General features: G+C 38.1%; 1 protein-coding gene across 1 annotated transcript in view; it reads left to right on the forward strand.

The window, feature by feature from the left end:
• uba7 (ubiquitin-like modifier activating enzyme 7) overlaps positions 1 to 23,684 on the forward strand; it is a 48,098-nt gene that overhangs the window by 18,846 nt on the left and 5,568 nt on the right. Inside the window, exons 20-21 of the mRNA XM_036152100.1 lie at positions 3,674 to 3,766; positions 5,204 to 5,395. Of these exons, the coding sequence (XP_036007993.1) occupies positions 3,674 to 3,766; positions 5,204 to 5,395 (285 nt within the window). The remainder of the gene's footprint in view (positions 1 to 3,673; positions 3,767 to 5,203; positions 5,396 to 23,684) is intronic.

Below are 23,684 nucleotides of genomic sequence, written 5' to 3' on the forward strand. Positions count from 1 at the left end.
CACATCGTGTCTTTTTCCAACATCCTTTTGAGCCTCAGTGAGCTGAATCTTAGCCAGTGCTCAGCCATTCATTAAAACAGGCCTCGATTGTGTCTTGCTTTCACACAGAATACATCTGCTTAGAGGAGAGGCAGATATTTTTTTTATGTCCTTCCTGTTTTCGAGGAAAAATGGAAAAGTTGAGTCAGTGGGCTCGTATGGAATATTTTCTTTAAAGAACTCCAAGAAGCTGAGAGTTGACTAGGTTTCTCCTGAAGTCTGTTCACAATGTTTCACATCTTCCCGTTGCATTAAATTCAAATCTAGTATTTTTATGCAGTATTGTAAGTGTTTAAAAAAGTTAGACTTTTCTTGGAAGTATATTTGTAAAATATCTTTTGTGTCTTCAATAACATGTTAACCAGATGCTTCCTCCCAGTTAGCCACACCTTAAAATACTTTTTATTTTAATTTTACCCTTATCTGAGATTAAAAAAACTCTTTAAAAAAAATCTGCTTCCTAACCTAACCCCTACTTTAAAGCTTTCTTGATTGCACGACTCCTGGAACTCCCTGAGGGTACCGGGAAGTTCTTCAATTGTCTTCTTGAGCTTTTAAAAGAAATAAAGTGGTAGTGATTTAACGGTCTGCGTTCATAGGCTGACGTTTCAGCAGTATCGATTTATGTTGTAATGACTGGAAGTTCTATGTTTCTGTGTTTGAACCTAAGAAAACTCTTTATAAAATGTTTGAGTAACATTTCCTGTGTCCCTGTGGAGTAAACCTAAAAAATAAAAAACCCTGAAAGGACAAGGTACTTTCCTCAAGTAGAAATATTTGAAAGAGGAGTGGCTCCTTGGGGCTTCTGCACATCCTTTTCTGTCATCTCTCAAATTTTATCTACAAATTATTCAGTACAAATAAACCACAAATTAAAAGGTAAAACTTGGGGGGAAAAAATCCACTATTCATTTTTAGCACCATGATGTTTAAAGGTTAGTTAAAGGAATATGCGTTATGACGAAGGCTTTTGGACCTGAGATTTTAATCCTAAAACTGCATCTTGGAACTTAATGTACAATTTCTGATGAAAACCTAGTTCATATCTGTTAAAGTTACAGTAAACTACTTTGTTGCACTGTACTCAGCGTACAGTGCTTATTTGCTATAAATTCACGGCTTCTTTTACTACATTGAGACACCAAAGCCTGTATTATCATATAAAAGTCCTTCAATGGAAGACTTGCCATGTGAATTTCACTCGTATTTGTACCCTTGGTAATGGTGTGTTTAACAAAAAAAAAAAAAAGAAGAAAAAGCACAATAAATAATGACTCTTCTATCGCTGCAGCATTTCTGCTCTTGGCGCCACCAAGTCTCCAAAGCAACCGTTAAGCATTATCTACATGCACACTGTTTGTCAGGGTGTCATCCCAGAAAAGAAAAAGCCTTCAGAAAAGTAAATGCGGGGAGTTTGCCAAATGTTATTTGGGCTTTAAGTGGAACTGTGTGCTTTGGTTGGATGAAACTAAGATTGAGACTTCCTGCAAGATACACTCCTAAATCCGATAGAAACCATGTGCAGTGAGCTGAAGAGAAGAGGGCGTAAGACGGATCTGGATGAGCTACAGAGATCAGCAAAGAACGATGGTCAACGGGGATTCTTTTTGTGATCTGACACTAAAACGTTACAGAAGAAAACTCCTTTCTTTCCTACTGGCAAAGAAGGGGTTGTACAAATACGTACAGTGCCTTGCGAAGTACCACCAAGCCCCCTTTGGCAATTTTCATGTTTTCTGTTGCCTCACAACCTGTAATTAAGATAAGATAAGAATTCCTTTTTTTTGTCCCACAATGGGGAAGTTTGTGTGTGACAGTAGCAAAGACACAGACAGTTACACACTACTTTTGGCAATGAAAAAGAAGAAAAAAGAGCAGACTAGTCTAATCTAAAATTTGTTCTAAAGAAATGCCAAGAGAAGACGAAAGTAATGTACATACCAGAGAAAATACGGCACAATTATTAATATGGCATACTTAGATAAAAAAATAAGATGAAATATTCAAGTTTAACAGCGGAAAACACTCTGATATTTACAGATACACAATAATGTGATATGCAATATGCATGATAGCGCATCTGCATCCCCAAGTAGCTAAGGCATGTTCAAGTTTACCTTAGTATCTGGGAGACGGTGTAATCAACTCATAATCAGATCAGAACCCGAGCAACCATTAGGATGATGTAAACAGTGATTGAGTCTGTTGTGAGCAGCAGAGACTATAAAGTCTAACAGCAGCTGGGAAAAACGACCTGCAGACGCGCTCCTTAGAGCATCTGGGGTGCAGCAGCCTGTAACTAAAAGATCTCTCCAGCTCTGCAACTGCTCCATGCATGGGGTGGGAGACATTGTCCATCAGTGACGTTTCTTTTAGTCCTTTTGTCTCCCACCACTTGCAAACAACAAACAGGACAAAATGACAGGAGACTTCAGCAGACATAACTGTTCACTCCCCCCAGAGTCCGTACTTTGTAGGGACACCTTTGTCTGCATATCCAGCTGCAGGTCACTTTGGCACAGTCTCTGTGAGCTCGCCACATTTCTCCACTGGGCTTTTGGCCCATTCCTCAAGGCTAAGCTGCTTCAGCTCCTTTATGTTGAATGCTTTTTGCTTCAAGTCTAACCACAGATTCTCAAACTGCATTTGCGGTCTGGACTTTGACTAGGCCATTCCAACACGTTTAAATGTTGCCCCTTAAACCACTTGAGTGTTGCTTTAGCAGCATGCTTCAGGTCATTGTGCTGCTGGAAGGCGAACCTCCATCCCAGCTTCAAACCACTGACTGAAGATATCCTTTATTTATTTTTATTTTGTTTGGGGAAGGGGGTAATAGCTTTTTATTTTTATTTGATTGAGTTCATTCATTTGGTCTATTTTACATAGATTTATTGCATAAAAAAGGAATTGACAACAGTTGAATTACAGGATAGAATGTAACTAAATAAGGAAGAAGCCAAGGGGGGGTATCTACTTTTGCATGGGACATCGAAGCCAAGGCCAAGAACACTCCTTTGTGGATGCCCTGCAGCACAACTAGCTGTTTGATGATTAGAAGACTTGGTACAGAGTGACTGATTTTAAATGGCTGCTTCTGGTAAAACTCTCTGTAACTCGGTGGAGTCAGTAATGAAGGTGTGAGAGGTAAGTCAGGCACATACCGAGTGTCATTTTGAGTAAAAAAAACAAGACTTCAAAACTGCCTTCTCTCAGTTATATCCCTGGGTGCCTTGGTCATGCTGTGGATGGATGGAATGTGTGTAGGAGACTTCCACAGGCATCGGGTTGCCAGCCAGGAGCTTCATCACAGACACTAAAGCTATCCCTGAGCGACAGTCCGCCTCTTTAGCTTTTGTGGGGCTGCGTGAGCTCACTGCTCACATCAATCACAGTAGAAGTGTTATTTCATCTGAATTGTGACATAGTGACCACAGTGACTCGAAGCAGCTAAAGCACAATGTGGGCAAAGTGAATCGGATCCTTGGAATGTCACGTAGCATGGGAATCAGTTTTATCTGGTCGGTTTGGAACTTGAGCAAATACTCATTTACTGTTGAAGATGACGCTTTACGTGAACTTTGCTTATTTCTAAACACATGTGATTGATGTATCGTTGATATCCCAAATCTTATAGGACGATGACAGTAACTTCCACATGGACTACATCGTTGCTGCTTCCAACCTGAGAGCGGAGAACTACGACATCCCTGCAGCTGATCGCCACCAGGTCTGTGTTCACATTGCGCTCCTCATCCAAACACTTTCATCGTTTTCTTCCTTTCTGCGATCCTGTAAAGTCGCCTTGGCCAATAGATTTTTTAATGATTTCAAAGTCTTTCTCTGGACCTTAACTACTTTAAACACATTTAGAAATCCTGAAAGAACTATGGGTTAAGACAGGTTTAGAGGATCCTAAAAACGTCTTGCTTGTTGAATACAAAATAGAAACAAAGAAGAGATCGGTCAGAACTTCGGCCCGGTGCGTCGTAAACAAAACAAAAAGAAAAAGCAGAGAGAGAGACTTCATCTCCTCCCCTGTGGCCGTGTTTTTAGTCGTTGGCTTCACACACCTGCCCTGAAGCTGCGGCAGCGGCCTCCCCACCTATTGTTCCTGGAACGGGACTAATCATGGCACTTTACCTGTTGCCTGGAAGGTGACACCTGAGCCTGGCCTTGTTCCAGCCGCTGTTGCAGACACTCACCTCCAAGACTGATGGAGACTCAGAGAGAGGCGGGGAGCTGTTGAGTGAGGAGAGACAAAAGCGAGTCCCCCACCCCCCTTCAGCCCTGTGTAATCACGCAGACTTTTCCACATCTCCTTTCCCAATAACTTCAACCTCAGTCACCTGATTTTACCAATATAATATATCAACCATGCTGACTTTTAGGACCTAAGGCTTTAAATTGGTGCCATTATTAAACAGATCTAGTCCTCGTACATAGCTAATCTGCAATATCTCAAATTAAATAGTACAAATGTGTCTTCTGACTTGAATACAACACATCAGACTTGTCTTCAGTCAGGTAAGTAGTCAGAAATTTCAAAATAAAGAATCGTGCCTATATTTTTAGCATTGATAAATTCAACATGCATTATATTTGTATTTTAGAAAATATACTAGACTTGTTTAGTTGAGCTTGCTTATTTTTAAAATCTTTTGACATGTAGATACCCCAGAAGCAAGATTTTGTGTTGTTGGTTTTTTTTAAACATCTCTAAGTACCCGCTCGTTAAAGAGTTAAACCCTGCTTATCTGTTTAGGGTAAACACAAACTATAGCCAGTAACTTTAGTGATCAGACGGCATTATTTTCTGACATTTTCCCCCTTTATAAATACACTATTTTTGTAAAATCCTGTTATCATTCTCTAGAAAGGGAAATGTGTCATACTGCCTAATCAGCTGTTGTTTATAATGTTATTATGTTGCTATTAATGTAATTAATTAAGTATGGGTTTGCATGTAATTTTTCTCCATTTTTGCCTCCGGTAAAAGTGTGCAAACTGAAAAAAGCTGCCTTTTTCTGATTTTAAAATGAAAAATATATACTGAGGGCCAGTTTCCAGGACAGAAACTTGATGCTTAATTTAAAATTCAGTTTTAAAAGTCGCTAATTTGCCTTTGTGAGCTTGGAAATGAACCTCTCGCTGTCTCCTTTCGCAGAGTAAACGCATCGCTGGAAGGATTATTCCCGCCATCGCCACGACGACGGCAGCCGTTGCAGGCCTGATGTGCCTGGAGCTGTTCAAACTCATTCAGGGTCACAAGAAGATCGAATCCTACCGCACGGCCTACCTCAACCTGGCCGTACAGTACTTTGTCCTGTCCCAGCCGTGCCGCCCACAGAGCTTTGAAGTGAGTAGCAGCCGGTCTCAGTTAAGAGGTTCAGGGTAAACATCCATAAAGGCATTCAGTCACACAAGACCCGAGTGAAGCACTTTTTACAGTCAAACAGACCCTTACTTTATACGCATTCATCATTCGAGCCAGTCTAGTTCAGGAAAAATGTGTTGACTTCTGTTAGAAGTGATGTCCCTCCTCTTTGGGTGGAAAGCATTAAGTCATGAATGAGTGCTTTCAGAAAGAGAACCCACTGCAAGCTCTCTGTCTCTTGCATGTAAGCCCAGTCTTTAAGCTGGCTCAGCATAATCTTTAAGATATTTTAGTGCAAGCAAGACAGAAACAGACCCAGGCTTGCCTCTGTGTTTGGACACATGCAGTGAGTTCAAGCCAACTGTATGTTGATAAAAAAGAAGGACATTCTTCTTCTCCTCCTTCAGGGTCAGGAACAAGCTAATGGCCGACTTTAAAAGAAGTTTGAAGTACGAGTCTGTTGCCGACCCATTCATTATTTCAACTAAACATGCAACAACATTACCTATCAGACTTCAAAGCTAGTTACTTTTTGGGGGAGAAAAAAAAGGCAAATCATTGTTTGTGTCTGTAGCTCACCTCTAAGAGTAATCAGATACTCCCGTGCGTGCCAGCTTTCTCTGAGCCAAAGGTCGATGAGTGCCACCAAACGGGGCCTAAATTGTGTTCTGCGTAACTTAAGGGTGCAATGTGGGGGCTTGGAGACAGTGGAGATCTGGTTTCAGCTTTGGTTACAGGGAAAAATTCGGCATCTGCAAAAAAAAGGCCACCTTGATGACAGAAGCAGCTGTGATTAACTGCCCTTCAAGGGGCTCCAGGCATTCGCTCCCCCTGACGTGCAAACACATGGAGTTTCTCGCAGTTTATTCCTGTAAGGCTGTTATTTTTATCAAATAATTATCTCAGCCTGCCCGGTCTTAATCAGAAGTATGGGTAGATGTTAGAATTTCAGATCCAGGATGGCTAAATTAGAGCTTTTGGTTTTAGGACGAACCCAATGCAGAGTTCAGGCATTATCTGGAAAAATATGCTCAGAGATTTTCTTAGATGAACAACACGATCTAAGTGGAAGATGCTCTCTGTTCTGCCAACAAATACTTTGCAGTCACTGTGCTTAAAGAGGAAATGAGGAAATATTTTGTATCCAAATTATATTCTTCTCTATTGACTAAAGGTTTTATTATTCACTCTGTCCACACTGTTTGTATGTCTTTCTTTTTGTCAGTCCATCCCTTCGTCTATGCTTTTGTAACTCTGGAAATTGAATTCAAAATCCAGCTTAAGTAAAAGAAAATATGGCAAAAAATAGGGTAAGTGTGTATAAAGTGTCATACTTACTTTGAGCACATAATAATATGAAAGAAACCCTAATTGTAAAGCTAGCGACCTTTATTCACAGAAATCTTCCTGTATGGGGAGGGGGGAGGGGGGGGGGGAGAGAGAAAGCGGGAAGACATGCAACAAATGGTTCGGGGCCGGGGGTCCAACCCCAGACGGCTGCGTCTAAGTTAATAGCCTCCATATATTGTGCACCTGATCCACTAAACCTTTATTATTCACGTGTGTTTTATCAATGAGGCAGCGCCAAGGGGCTGGTTCAGGTAATCTCTGTGTTTCTGCTTCACACAAGATCTTTTTTTCACACTCAGGAGAATATCACAAGTTTCCCCTAATGATTCTGCTGGGCTGTTTAAACTGCAAAATATCCTGCACACTACATTTCATCTGCTGGTCCTGCCATTTTGCCTGCTTGCTGCTAACTTAAGCTTCTACAATCCTGCCACCACCCCAGCACCCAGTCTGGCTCCATGACTTGTTGAGCAGCATGGCCAAGGCGCGATGAAAGTGGTGCCTAGACATCAAACTCAGACTTAGACTAAATTGCTGATAAAGAGGTATTTCAGAATTTACCTGCGAGTTGCCTGAGAGAACAGACATACAGACTGTGAAAACAAATAATTTTTTACTATTATACACATCTTATTTAACACTGAAGAGTCCCAAAATTGTTTCATTGGTTGCTAACAGCACTTTCACTCGTAAAACAGAGCAATAACGCCTTATTTGTTTGTGAGCCCTCTGTTGCGAAAGATTTAACTTGGTATAAATATTGGATTTTTCATCTCTAAAATGCGTCTCTTAGTCATAGAAGAGTATCAATTACATCATCTATGGGGGGGTTTACAGGGGTGATTCTTATTCAACAGATATTCACATATGATACATTTTAGATTTCCCCCGTCAGAATCACCTCTGAATTCTCCTTTTCTATCCTAAAGTAAAACAAAAAAATCTGTCTGTAATCTTTACTACAAGGATTTAGTTAGAAACCACATTTAAGCAAATCCCACCCACTTATTCTGGCCTCAGTCACCACAGAAACGTCTATAATGGAGAAGAAAAACAAAGTAGAGATCGTTAATTGTTTCACAATCATTTATTTTAATCTGGGGTTGAATGAATTGAGTTTCTCATGTTGCAATTTTCCCTGTCTATTCTTGTTTTCTGTTTCTCTGTTTTTTACCCTTACATGTGTATGCATGTACTTCCATTTGCATTTCACTTTGCTGCTTGGACACGGATTTCCCCTATCAGGGACAATAAAGATTATCTCTATTCTATTCTATTTTACTCCTATATTACACTTCATTGTTTCAATAATATGTCCTCTGTAGTGACTGCAACCCAAAAGGCAACAAAATTATACATTTCACACTTAAACTGAATCCTAACTGTGGGAGCCCTTGGTCTAGTCAATTCAATTTAATTCAATGGTGGATGATCTGCGCCCCTGGACGGTGTCTAAGCTAACAGGACGCCATACCAGATGTACCTACTATGAAGAGGAAACAGACAGAGACAACATAAAGTCAAAAGTTGAAATAACAACAAACAATGCAAATAATGCCTACTTTCATCTGCTTAAACCACAAAACTCTTTAATTGAGTAATTGAATTAGATCCCAATCAAAATTGTCTAGTGCATTCATATAGAAACGTCAAATGTTTATACGGTGTGTGTGCGTATATATATATATATATATATATATATATATATATATATATATATATATATATATATATATATATATATATATATAGCATACAGTATATTAATGTGATTAGTGTACTCTAATGTATTACATCTGCGCTTCAGCTGTGAAGTACAGTCTAATATTTCCATATTCCTAGTTACTGTCTGAAATTTCAAATCTTAAAAGGTTTTTTTCTCAGTATCCGAAGGCTCTGGGTCTGTCTCATGGTCTCAGCAAAAAAAAAAAAAAACACAATTTTAAACCCGGTTAATTCCCTTAAACATTGTAACCCTATGGGGCAGGATTATAACTACTTTATACTGAACTGAATCCTGTAAAGTCAGTATCTATATAAGTTATTTCTAAAAAAGAAAAAAAGATACATGGAAACCTTCAAAGGAAAAGCAAATAAAAAGGTCTGGATATTAATTCTGTCTTATCTCTCTGGGTTAAGGCTGGGTTTTTGCTGGCAGCTTTTGTTACAACTTCAGACGTGCAGCTGTTAAATATCACTGATCAGACATGCAGTATCAAGAGCTCAGATTACTGCTGCAATAACTTAGACCCCCCCCACCCCCCCCTCCTCATGAGCTCAGGCTCCGTTCATTAATATCAAGTAACAACACTCACATCCCTCTGATTTGACTGCGGGCCCACCAAGTGTTTTTCCAAAGTTGGCAAATCCTCACCAGTCACCCTGATGTAACCTACCCTGAGACCTGCACTGTTATGACTGCTGATACTGAAGGCATATTTGGGAAAAGAGTGTAACATGAATGTAGGTCTGGTTTTTTTTTTGTTGTTGTTTTTTTTTACCATCACCAGAGTCTGTCTCCCAGCAGCCTAATCTTTTTCCAAGGGTGTTTTTGTTTTAAAGCGGCTGTTCCCAAAATAGGACATTTCCCTGCTTCTCTCTGCTCCTTCTCCTCTCTTTGGGGTTAGAAATGTGTAATCAAACAGGAGATTGTTCTCGTCTGCTCACTGTAACCTTGTCACACTGAGCAAAAAATAAACAAATCCATAAAAGTTAAGAACAGGACCAGCATGTGTATGAGACGGTGTCTTTAACTTGCATACATATCTGTATGTTTGTTTTATATATATATATATATATATATATATATATATATATATATATATATATATATATATATATATATATATATATGTGTGTATATATATATATATATATATATATATATATATATATATATATATATATATATATGTATGTATGTGTGTGTATATGTTCATATATATAGGTGCAAACGATTAGTGCAAATATGCTTATTCATTTCCTGCAGAGTAGCTGACTACCCTGACTGCAAAGTGTTCATCAGAGACACAGCCAGGTTCTGTGTCGGCTTGTTTTAGCTGTCATGGCTCTGTAGCGGCGGCCTGAAGGAAAAGTCTAAATAACACCAGACCAGGATGCATTGGGTAGACGGTCTGAGATGAATCGATCGTTGCGTCTTGGTGCTTTGACCTACTGCAAGTCGCCATCAGAACGTGGGTGCTTTGTGGCGATGAAGGGATGGATATGCTCAGCAGCGAGTTTAAACGATACCGAGGGCTCCAAAGTGTGCAGAGAAAATACCCCCCCACACACACACACATCATTATACCGCCAGCAGCCTTTTTGCAGATATAACTCAAAATGAATATATGTTTTATCATTTGCACTTTACTGCCCAGTTTATATAGGCATTTACTAAGGATGAGTACATTGAGATATTTCTAAGTGATTTGGTGAGTAGGTATTAGGGAGATGACATGAGCGCTGCAGCACATAACTATAAACAGGAGTGTTGCTGTCATTGCTTAGACTCACAATGCACATGGCTCGAGTGGTTGGCTTGCAGCTCTTGGGAATTGTCTTTGCAGCCATATTGAGGAACTACCTTGTGAAAAGACTTATCATTTTCTAAAAAAGGCCTGACACGTCTTTGTTGTACATAGATGTTCTTCAGGAGAAGCAGAAATGAGGCTCTACCTTAAGGAGTCCCTGATACACCACAGATGCACTGATCTATATTTTATGCTTGGTGGTGTGATCCTGGCATCTGAACCTATATATAAATATAGATCTCGCGATATCAAAAAACAAAGTTGAATGCTTGTATCTTGAAATTTATCTGTGTTTGAGACTCTTATTTTGAAGTAGGAAAATAAGTACTTATTGAGTTACCCTATTGACTGCAGACCCCCCTCGTTCCATGTTTTTTGGTCTCCAGCAGTTAAGGAAATGTTGACAGAGACACAGACAGCATGCAAACTCTGCGTAAACACTGCTAGAATATAAGAATCGCGTAACTGTTTGCCAATCCATGTGTTTATCACCTGCATAGCTGTCAGGTTGCTGTCTGCGGCTCTCTGAGCAAACTGAAACATGTCTGCTGCAACAGAGTTGTTTTAGTCTGCTCAGAGCTGCAGAGAGCGTGTCCGGGGGGATGGATGTAAAGTGGTTGGTTTTACTACAACAAACTAACTCATCATCCCTCTGAATGTTTGCATGGAAGGGAAGGGAAGGTGTTTTGCTGTTTTTTGTACACTAAAGTATATCAGAAGAAGCACATTGAGAGTGAGTCGACTACTTACCCTGCAGCAGGTAGAGGGGCTGCTGCAAAAGCTGGTCCTGTTTGTCTTTTTAAGAAAACTGGATATGGCAAAAACACTTTTTTATGAGAAGCCTGTATTTATTTTGATGACTTTTAATCATAAGTTTAATCATAAAATCAGACACATCCTGCAGCATAAGGGGACCATAGATCTGAATCTATGGGTGGATCAGTGGCCCCCGGCCCAATATTCAATCCAAGAGTGTTGTCAGTACCCCATAAAAGGTCAAGTTGTAATTGCATCAAGATTAGGTAACACTTGTAGCCTAAATGGTTTGTCCGGCTTGCCTTTGATGGAGGCTACCAGTGAGCCGCCTCTGTTTGGTCAGAGTGACGACCGTAGAAAGATTCCTTCTTTTCTGAACCCATACAGTCCACCAAAGTGTGAAATTACCTTTTTAAAAGATATTTCAAGAAACAAAATATATATATATATATATATATATATATATAAATGTAACAAATTCACTGCTGTTACTGATGTGCAGCTTCAGTGAAATGTAAAAACATCCCTTGAGGCTAGACAAGGACATGTTTCAGCTATGTAGGGAATTAGGCGATCCTCCGCCCCTGCAGCAGCTGGTTCAGCTCTCTGTAGGGGTGTATACTGCCCATGCTTGTCTACTTTTATACCTCTTGGTCGAGTGCCATGAAATACTCCCTGTTTTTTTTTTGTCTGTGCAAAGAGTTTGGAAAAGAGTTCTAACTTTGTGGCCTTTCACACTCCCTGTTTGAACCCTCTTCCCCACCATGCGCCCTTAGTCTTGCATTTAATTAGCAGGACAGGAGGTGAGGCGAAAGGTACCCTTTCGGCTGAGAGTCACACCAGCAGCTACTTTTTTACTCTCACATTTTCTAAATGTGGAGTCTCCAGAAGAGGATGAAGATGAGCATATTAAATTTCATTTATCAGCTTGTTTACCGCGTGGGCCTCTGTGAAGCTGGACAAAGATGCGGTTTTAAATCACAGGAAGTTTGTTCTTCAAGACGTAGAAAATGATTAGCACCTTACCAGGTGTCTATTGATTTTAGTGCTTGCATAATTGAAGGCCATACATCTGTCACACGAACACCAGGGAAGTCCTTAAAGAGAAGCTAAACAATAAAAGGGTGGGTTCGCCTCACATGTGGTTAAAATGTGTTGGCCACCTTGGTCCGTGCCAGTAAAGAAACAGGGGGTGAACATGATCCAAGACCCTCTGGATTCCCGAAGGAGCGCAGAGAGCATTGTGCAGTTTGTAACTCAAGACCCCTGACGTGAATAGAGCTGGCGGGATAATGAGTAATCTGTGATCATCGCGTAGGGCATGTCGCCGTCTCTTGTTTTCCGGGGTTTATTTGTTGGTTCACTTTGGTTGCCCCGTGTTATATTTTGTTTTGTTTTTTTATCTTCTCTTTTTTGGTTGTTGTTGTTCCTCACAAATTTAAAAACTTTCCGCTTTCTGTCATAACAGAGCATTGTGTCTGTGGACAGTTTCCTCACCGTCCATATGCCATCAAACAGGATGTTGTGCGAGAGTGAAACAACATTTGAGTTCAGATTATGGGAGGTAAAACCAGGTAGAGATTTTGTAAATCCGTACAGCATGTGGATCATAAACTCAGCACGCAGCTCTCACTTTTGTTCTTTAAAAAGCTTCAGGCATTTGGTCTAGTCACTCTGTGAAATCATCCCTTTATTATATCTTTTCATCTCATAAATATTTAATCCAGAGGCGCCGCACACATACAGGGTAGCGTGACTTTTACTAAAACAGCTGCCCTTCAGCTAACTGACTCGGTTCAGACGTGTCGGTTTTCCGGGGGTTTGTCTGCAAACCTGTTTTAAAAACACTATCGGTCTTTGACCTCTGTACTAGCTGTTTTCTCATAAAGTATTCATGATTGAAACATAATTTCTCTTCTGCAGTGTTGAAAAAAATTTACTTCCACGGTAGATCAAGGGAATATGAAACGGATATGTCGAACCGAGCTCAGTGCATCTTCCTGAATTGTTGCAAATTCAATCAGTTTAAGGTCAAACGTGCGTTCTCCTGATGACTGTGGCAGCATTTAAAGGAAAATAAACTGGCATTATTAATTTTGTGCCTGTCTTACATTAAATGTGCTACTTATACATTGCATCTAAACATAGTGGGATCTTTCCAAATAAAGGGTGTGAGTCATTTTGCCCCTTTCATATGAGGGTTTTTTCATCCTAGACTTTCTGGGGTGCAAAAAATATAGTTTCATTCTGACCACGTGTCAATTAGTACCCACTTTCATATAAAAATATTTTAAAGTATGCTTTTTATAATTTGTTCATAGTCCAGAGTAAGTAAATCCAGTTATGTTACTCCAGTAGATAACCCTAGCAGGAGTTTGCTCAGAGTTATTTTGGTTTGATTGTTGGTCGTATTATAGAATAATCATCTGAATCAGAACAAATAATAGGAAAAGGACTTGATATAGAATCATTATAAAATATTAAACAGTTAAATTGAAGTAATTGTGATTTTGGGGCACATTAGCATATTATAGCTAGTTAAAAAATTCATCAGTATATGTGGAAGCCAATATGTGTAAAGTCTAAAGCTGGGAAAGTCAAATCAGTTTTGACCGCTTGGCCGGGAAACGCTGTCACCTTACAGATGGCCGTTTTGTGTTATCTTGCATTTTATAAGAAAGCCAAAGTGAGAGTAAATCAGCTTTTAACTGCAAGAACAGTATCTGGACATTTCCTATTTACTATCTCACCCCAGCAAATGCATGTCAACCATAAGATTCCGGTTTAAAAACACCTACAATATATGTAACAACCAAGAGAAGTAAACTGATCCTCCATGAAGTAGTTTGTCTAAAGGGATGAAATGGAAGTATGAAGGGATGAATATCAGTTAAGAGTACAATATTACCAAAAGGAGCCATCTGCAGCTAAATGATATGTATACAGTCATATTTAATACATGCATTTCTAAGCAGCTCGTTTGTGAAATTAAAAGTACCTTTTAAAAAAACAACCATTAAGGCGATATCAAATATACATTTCATTAGGTCACCATTTCTGGATTGGAAATGTTGCTTTTTTAGTGGTCTGATGGAATATTCTAATCTTAAATGCTTCGTTTTTATTAGCTGGAGGTGGAAAAAAAAATATCTAAATTAACAGAAATCAAGGCTTTAAAAGATAATGAGTCTGTGTTAATCTATATAACATTCAATTTCAGTAATTCAGTTCCCTTAGTGAATTGAGTTACTGAAATTAATTCATTTTTTAATAATATTCTAATTTACTGGATTTGACTGTAAAGTCTTAAAGGTATACAATGCAACCGGGGTTGATTTTCCAGCGAGGCTCCCCACAGAGGGCGAAAGTAAAAGTGCACTGTTATAATCTATTTTGATCATTTGATCACTGCTGGTTCTTTGATCTTTTTTTTATCAAAATGTATCAAAAATACTCAGCCACAAGGAACACTGGTATTTTTTTTAAGTTTCTTGCATCAAATATTTTAAACTCAATTTATTCAGTTGAAGACAGAAAACAATATGTTCCTCTTCAAGCCACCATTTAAAAGTAATCTCATAGATGAGATTAAACTAAACTAAACATAATATGAATCGCCTTCAATGACTTTATTAAACCTTCAGGATGGTTATTTTGTCTGCAAACATGAATTTTTCTGAGGTATTTTAAATAATGCTTATTTTAACGAGGAAAAGTTTGGAAAAACATCATAGTCTAGCTTTAAATATGACTTTATAGAAAGTAGACTTTTTTGATCTTCCATTACTAATAAAAAATTCATTATGTATGTATGGATGGATGGATCAAACTGACTCTTTTACAGCTGCAGTCTCTCCAGCATTTGCTGCATCTGCAGGCTCCATCATGTCAGTGGCCCATTTGTCAGTTTTATTGACTCAGTACTTCTGCCCCGGGGGTCATTTTCAGTCAGGTTGAGTGCCGTTATCTTCTCATTTGAAAGACAATCCCATTGAGATTCTATTTGTTGTTTTACACATCAATGGCAGCCTTTCAACACAACAGACAACAGACAGCTTTTAGTGTGCGTGTGTCAAACTCTGCACTGAGCTGAGACGTGTCTGTTGTGCTGCTGGGAGCTGCTGCTCCTCCACATTTGAAGCTGCACGCCACAAGACAGCTTACAAAATGTATGCCTGAAGTAGATTTTTTTCCTGATTTTTCAAATTTTACACATCACTCCTAGCGGCAGATGTTGAGGCTGATATCATGAACAATGTTCAGAGACGTATTCGTCACGGTGAGCAGAAATACCAGTTGGAGGTCCCAACCATCTGTCCCTTCACTGAATCCGAAAGGCTTTGGGGATCAATACTGATCAAGTAGCAGATGACACTTTTAAGTCAGACAAAAGGAGCATTTTACATGACAGTACATCATCATCCTTTTATGAAGAGGACAAAAAAGGCTTAACTAAAAACATACAAACAGATGTTTGTTCATTCCTGCTAAGTCAGTAAGTCTCCATCATGTTTTTGATTCACATCCCTTACTTGTACAATTACCAGATAGTGAATCTCAATAAGATAGCAGACTTGAGTATTTTTCAAAACTTAAATTTTTTCTAAAATTGAAATCTGTTGTCCTAAATTATTCTCTTGTTTTAATATAACTGGACTCTGACTGGATATTCAGCTTTACAACTTAGGCCTTATTTATTGGTTTAGTGATGCAGATCTGCTGTTAGCTACTCAGGTCAACACAAACAGAAATCAAATATTCACATCTCCCTTAAAAATAAATTGTTTATTGTCTATTTTTACTTATGAGTTAGAATTATTTCAAGTTACCTAAGTGTTACATCAAATGATATGTTTGTTTTAGTACAAAACACACTTATGTCTCTGCAGGACTTTTACAGTCTATATATGCAAAAGAATACATTACATACATGTGATGATCATAATATATTGTATCTCATTTATCCAAATGGGCCTACATTTTGTTTGTTTATTTAGTTTGTCAAACAGGGACCATATATAGGAATATTAGTCTCAAAGGAAAATATGCCTTATATAAGATTTTAGGTCTCTGAGCTAATTTCTATCTGAAGTTCCTGACATGCAAAAGCCTATAATACACAGTAAAGCCCACAATGATTCATAACTTGTCTAATGTAAATTTAAAATGATTTTTAATAAACCTAGAGGATTGTTTGTGATAGGATATGTGAAAGTCATCTCTCAAAAGATGATCAAACATATAGAAAGAGGATAACTTTAAATTTTGTATTAATATTATGAAAATGGCAACTGTCTATATTATTTATATTTGATTAAAAGAGAATGTGAAAATGATGTATACCCTTGAAATAATAAATGGCAACATTTTCATTGGTATTACAGCAACCTCTTCTCATAATTGCTGATAAGCATTTTGCATCTTTCCACTCCTATCTTGATGATTTATCTGTGGTGATGAGCTCCAGGTCTTTTATGTTGGAAGGCCTCTTTGTCATCACCCTAATGTTTAACACCTAGCTTTGTCCTCAGATTTTCTATAGCATGACTCCGGCTGGGCCACTCCTAAACCTTAATATTACTTCCAGGCAAAAAAAAAAAAATGTTGGTAAAATTAATAGATTACTTTTTGCCTGAATCTATTAGACATAATTTCGGGTAATAATAACAATAAATTAAGATATGTACCCGACTCAGTCCCACTTCACCTGTTAGACAAGCTCTAAATAGTGCAAAGAAAGGCTGTAGATCATAAATATATATATATTTTTTTTAGCTTTTATTGTCTAAAGGTTAGCAGATTTAGAGTTAATAAGTGATTAGTTTGCTGATTTCTGATGTAGTATGCTTAATAAATTCACTACCAAAAATGGAGTTTGTCGTTTGCTAGATAGTTGCTTTGGCGCGTGCTGAAAGTAAGCACCACATTTATTGGCATAAATACAAATCTGCCTTACTTGAATAACTTGTGATGTCATCTTTACCATTTTAAGCAGCGGTTTGGAAAAATATGCTTCTGAGTTACATCATTTTTTTTTTAAATAATAAGAATCATTAATAAAATGTATATATTTCCCATTTAAAGCCCAGTTTATTTTGTCTTGTAGACTTCCTGTCAATGTTTTTGGAGCTGATGACTGAAATCATGATTGCTGATGTTTTGGTTTTTAAAATTGGTTTCCCATTTTATAGTTAAATGTTTAATTTAAAATTGTCATGACATTAAATAAAAAGTCTTGGAGTAGTTGTATTGGAAATATGGTTTTAAAGGTGTTGTAAAGGTTTAATTGCTATTAATTTTGTTAGAGGGGGAAAAAGACATTCATGCATTTGGGGAAAAAAGAACTGAGCGTTTAACAGAAATTAACTGTTCAGTGTAGCTGATAAGCCTATTATTACATTAGTACAACATGTCTAGTTGACATGCAGTTCTTCATGTCAACTGCAGCCTGACTTTGAGGCTCACATAAGGGCAAAAGTATGACGCAGGGCTTTAAGTTGCCAGAATGTCTGCAGAAGGAAAAGTTAAGACAAGCTAAAAGAGATTAAGATTTAAATATGATGTGAAGAGGCCACACAGATTCACCATCTGACTTCCCTAAAACTCACTTTGAAGCCATTTAAGAGAAAAAAGCTGCCTTTGAAGAAACAGGCCTCCAGCCACAGCGGGTTGTAAAAAAAACGTTTCCAGTCTTGGAATTCTGCTCCGATAATGAAGCTGAGATAGAAAAAGCCTCTGCAGTGGCATTTCTGGAGGCACACTGTACTTTTGAGGGCAAACTCAGATATCTGTTGTCTCAAAGGCAAGTAAGCCCAGTGGTAATAGCATATTGGTTTCATTCATTTATTTCTTTTCAGCCACACCGCGTTCCCTTCCGACAGTTTTTGGGTTAATTGGCCGCTAGCTGTTTTTTTTCCCAGGCTCTTGCTGATATTTGTTGGACGAGGTATTTGTTTATGTGCTTGATCAGTCAGCTGTTTTCATTTTGTCAAATGCGGCAGGCCATACTGTAATTTGAAATGCTCTGGAAACTAAAGAACTAAACAGAGATGCAAACCCTGTGGATTTATTGTTAACACAGGTGAGATGTGATTAAGTTGCCAAAACAAAATTATCTTTTTATTCAGAATCAACTCTGAACTGAGAATTTATTTAATATCTGGCCCCACCAGATGTCATTGTGGAGCTCTATGTTCACAATAATCAGTGGGACAGGATCGTTCTTTATAGAGTAATATTGTAAAATCGACCGATTCTCTTACCAATAAAATTCTGTTATAAACATTTGTGTCTATATATCCAAGTCTGCCAGAAAACTGACTAGCTCAGTAGCTAACTCCTCTAGAGGCACCTTGATATTGGGGCCAACCCACCAATATTGTTTAAATAAGGAACATCTGAAATTGCAGTGTGAATGCGCAACACGCTCTGAGTAGACAGCCATGGGACACAAATACTATGGCCCCAAGCTTGGATCGGCCAATCAAAATACTGGAAATGCACACGTTTCGTTTACTTTCTGCCGGAGAGTGTGCGCCAATCTAGTGTCGGTTGGCCTTGCTGAATCATTGAAGGATTGATGTGAATCTTTTCTGTTCAATAAATTAACATTATTAGTGAGCCTTTATTTGTAATTTTATGTACAAAATTAAATTACATTTAGCTTATTTAAAATGGCGATTCTAGTATGTTGGTTTATGTTATTTTTCTCTTACATTTAGAATCGATCAAAGTCAGGTTGTATTGATCACACAAAAAATAAAGTTTTTGCGATTGGGTGTTGGGTTTTTGTGCCCCACTTAACTTATCATGCCAGAGACGCCACTGGATAAGACTACTATGATGTACAATGAAGACTAAAGTTAAAAAAAGGAAGCCGAATCTGACAGGCCTAGTTCTTCCTTGGTCGTTAAAGTCTTCTTGATAGGATCTGATTCTTTCTTACTGAATCTGGCAGAACTCAGCTCTTTTATTCTTCCGGCAGCATGAACTTCTTGGAGGAGTCATCACATGGTGCTAATCAACCAATCAGAGGCAGACTTTGGATACTGCAAAAGCTACACACTTAAGCCAATGAAACAAATGTATCATGATATTTATTTTGAAACAGTCTTTACTCTTTAGACTTTCAAGGAGACCTCTAATCTCAACAGTGGAAGCATCAAGACATAATACTACCTCCTAACTGGGTCTATTTTTAGGCAAGGATGTTTTTTTTGCCAAGGATGTTTTGAACGGTCCAATTTTAGATAGTCATGTGTCCTTCACAAGGTGCAGTTAAACAGAACAATAATGAAGGTAAACCACTAATATGACTCATCATGAATTGAATATTTGTAGCAAATTATGTTTGACATTTTTGAACAAATTATACTTATTTTTCTTTTTTGTTTTGTAACGAAACTCATTTTGGCCAGTTTTATTTCTTTATTTCTTTGTTCTTATATACACCTGAACACTAGCTTCACGGCTGCAAAACAAACCAGTAAGGTGTACATGTTTGTTGTTGAGTGTCTGTGTCCTCTTTTAGAACATTATAAATTACTGGCTGCCTTCAGAGTTTTCAGGAAGAGACCAGGAGCTCTTCAGACTTCCTGTCAACAAGAGGAAGCAGCCTGCAGATAGGTCACATGTTGGGGAACTTCAAATCAGAAAATATCACGCATTTATAAGAATGTTTCTTATGACCTCTTTGGGGAAAAAAGTAAATAGACAAAAATATAAAATCAATTCGCCTTAACTTATAAAACACAAAATTTCTGCTTTTTGACTGTTCAAAATTATTTAATGTCGGTTTTAAACTGTGTCCATTTAAATATCACAATAGAGATGGAAGGGGAAGCTGTCATTGTTTTCTGTAACTATTCTGAATTAGAGGAAGTTAAAAGACCTTTTTAAAACAAATAAAGCCCAAAAAGGGAAATTAATCCACCCCCTAACTTAAATAATGATACTTTAGGATATCAATGCATTTTAAGTGTGGTGCAAACTCCCCTTTATATTTCTCCTGCCTTTTTATCCTTTAAAGTGGTCAGGGACAGTGATTCTCCAGGAAAAAGACAAGTGGAGTGCAGAGGAAAAAGACATATCAGGACTAAAAAAGTATCTACAGAATATGAACTGTACCAGAAGTACATGAATAATAGGAACAATCCAGTGAACTCATACATGCACTGAGAACTACATCCTCCTTCATATAATTACTGCTACATCCCGTATTCTCAGCTCTCTGGTGCTAAAATGCTATTTTAGAACTGTGCACCGTAATTATTGGTGGCTTTCAGAAATTCAGCTAAAGACATTGGAACCAACTGTGTCTCATGACGAAGTGCCCAAAAACCTTTTGTGTGTTTAAATCATTCCAAGGGTAGGGTAAATGAGCGATGGGTGAGATATTTACTATAAAATCAACCCAAATCATTCTCATTTGTCACCTGGAATGGAAGTAACATTCCCTGTAAACAATCGGTCCTCTCCATCAGCAATGTATTAGTCCCGTTTTTCACCTTTCAAGCCTGAGAGGTGCGGTCCAAAACTACTTCAGTGCGGAGTGTAGCCTGTATTTATTTCCTGGTTTCTCAGCCAATCCTAAGAGATTTCCCAGGGTTCCCAACACTGAAGGCAGCATTTGGTATTTTGTTTTTGGCTAAAGAGCAGCAGTCTGGAAAACATGGAAGCCATTAAGAGAAGCAGACCAGAAACAGAACAGAATACAACATCATATACCTAGCCTGTGTAAGGTAAAATTCACAACGGCAACGCACCGTTTAAAAACGGCATGCTAGATTGTTATTGGTAAGCTGTTATACCAATTTGAGCAACAAGGTGAAAGTATTACTTAAAGGCCCTTTAAAGTAGCCCAACAAACAAAAATGAGAACAACAAAATACATCTCTCAAAGAAAAACGGCATATCACGTGAGAGAAAAGGAGTAAAAACGCTGACAAATCCTAAAGAAACTTTGAAGATGCATTCAGAGCCTGAAAGCCAAAGAGTACACAGTGGTTAATAAGATATATATTTCTAATATCCACATCCAAACAAACTCCTTAACCTGTCAGAAGGATGACTGGTCAACCTGATTTCTATTTTTTGTCTGCTTTTTGACCCTGTAGATCAGTAGAGGGAAACTCATCGATGCCTGTAGTGATCGTTGCAGATTTCTACACATTTTCATGTCCAAACTCCATACTTCTCTATTCTAACATTTTCCATTTTTTCTTTGTAACTAGAGATACAAAACTTCAACAGAGATGTATGGTAAATACTTCTAGAATGGTCAGGTTTGAAGTGCAGGACCTACTAACCAAAGACTCTAAGAAGGTGGGTGGGTAGGTGGGTGTGTGGATGGACGGACGGATGCATGAATGCACAAAGGCACAGAAAAACGCACACACTGACAGTTGGACGAATACAACTTTTAGACAATGGGAAAGAGAAGAGCCTTAAAATCCAAATATTTTTCCATTATCCTATTTACTTTTTCCATACTTAACCAGACTTTTAAAATTCTAAGATGTCAAACTTTTCTTGTCTTTTCTACTCTGAATGCGAATAATTTTACTTACTTCCATATACCTCCTTTTATTGTTCATCACCAGTCAGCCTGGAGATCTATCTTTAATCTGTTTACTACAAGCATGGAAAAAGAAACTGCTGGACACTAAATTAAACCTTCAAACAGTGTTTGGTAGGGATGTGTTAGTTTTTGCGTTATTTACATTATAACATAAACTGTAGATGCTGATATGAATAACATCTGTATATAGATATCTGCTAATTCAGTATCTCACTGACTGAACTTACAAGTGACTAGTATCCATCTTGAGTGCAGCTAGTTATTGTCCTACGTAAAGAAGTGCCTTAATATTATTTCCTACTGATAAATCATATTTCATTCTTTTCCAGTGATTTGTTTTAATGTTGTTTTAAAAGGAAAACAGCCTTCTGGTTCACTTTTTTATCATTCCCCCAGAGGCATGCAACCGTTCGGCTGTTTTTATTGTGGCAGCTCCATATAAAGGTTGTTGTGCTTGTGGGAGACCATTTGTAATTGTTTCCAGCAGCTAGTTTGGTCCCATCATTCTTGCAGCATTTTTTGTTGTTAGTGTTTTTTATTTATTTTATTTTATTTTTTTTGTTGCTTTGCGCTGTGAATAGTTAACTTATCCGAGTATCTGGACTAAGACATCATTTGGTTTACGTCAGGTTCCATGCCACATTTGTTTAACTGAGGCTAGAGGAAGGGAGGAGATGGTGTAAAAATAGGCTGCACGCCTTGCTTTGCATTGTGTAGGATCAGCATTTACACACAAGGGCCCTCCTGAAAATAGCTACCATGGGACCTCGTAAGGTCCATTTTGCTTTGCAACAATGACGCTGCTTTAGCAAAACCCATTTTTTTTTCTCATTTGAAATTGTTCTGCTAGTGAACAGTTTTGGGCTTTTATAACATGCTGCAGGAGCATTTAACAAAAACGCAAACAGGTCAAAGTTACGATTCGCATCCTGCAAATAAGCTGTGCATTGTCTGAAAACTGGTACAAAAACATTGTCAGCCGATTAAACTCTGGGAGAAGCATGCTTCAAGCGTGTCTGTCCATAACCCAAAACGTCGGTAAGTGGTGGGAGTTGTGCGGGCTGGTTGAAAAAGTTCCCCTTGGCTGCTGGAGGAGAGATAATTGGAGCCAGGTTCAGCCGAGGTTTTGGTATTCACAAGTCAGGCCAAGTTTTGGTCTGCGCAGCTTCTCTTGCCAGACGGCGCTTATGTGTGAGTGGGAGCGTCTGACCAGGCGACATATTTTGACTCACTTTTCCACGTGCGAGGAATCCTGACCCGCTTTAGTCAGTTAATGTTCGTTCTTTACGTCTTATGCATGTGGATTATGATGTTTGGGGTAAACGAGTGCTGTTTATGTTTGCAGGGGTTACATTAATCTGTCTGAGTGTCCGAGTTTATGTTGTGCCTTGGTTTGAAGGTTTAAAGTTTAGCTCGCAGGAATAGAGACTTAGAGGTGCTTTTCTTATAAGAAATGTCAATTTTAGTGGCGGTACATTTAATCGACGATATGGAAAACGGCATTAGCTATAACTTAACGTTAGTTTTTGAGTATACATGCATTGCTGTAGGCTGTATCCAATTTTGTTTCCCCTAATTATTGCATCTCTTTAGTTAAAGTGCATCTGAAGTGCATTGAGTTGTTTGTTAAATGATGCCATAATTTGTTTTGAGTATTTACTGTATTTTTTGTTTGATCCCCACTCTAAGTAGCACAGAGAAACTGGCACATGTATTTATTATGCTATTTATATGCTTATTATAGTCACTCAACTAAAAGGCCTTTTTAGTTGAGTGACTACATAATGGAAATCATTATCAATCTCTAATTAGTTGATTTAAAATTGAATGGCCTCTAAATTGTCTGCTATATTTTTTGAAAAATATTCTTATTTCTTTCTTTTGCTTTTGTTTGTTGTGACTGCTTAATAAAGCTCTACAAATAAAGTTGAGGATTTCTGTAAGCTAATTTCTTTCATGATACATGACGGCAATAATTTCTTAGTTTTTAGTTTTATCCTGGGACCTATACTCTGTTGTATAACAAAATAGGTACAGAAAAAAAAAATTAAGT

Source organism: Fundulus heteroclitus, chromosome 20 (assembly GCF_011125445.2).
Source record: "Fundulus heteroclitus isolate FHET01 chromosome 20, MU-UCD_Fhet_4.1, whole genome shotgun sequence".
Taxonomy (NCBI): domain Eukaryota; kingdom Metazoa; phylum Chordata; class Actinopteri; order Cyprinodontiformes; family Fundulidae; genus Fundulus; species Fundulus heteroclitus.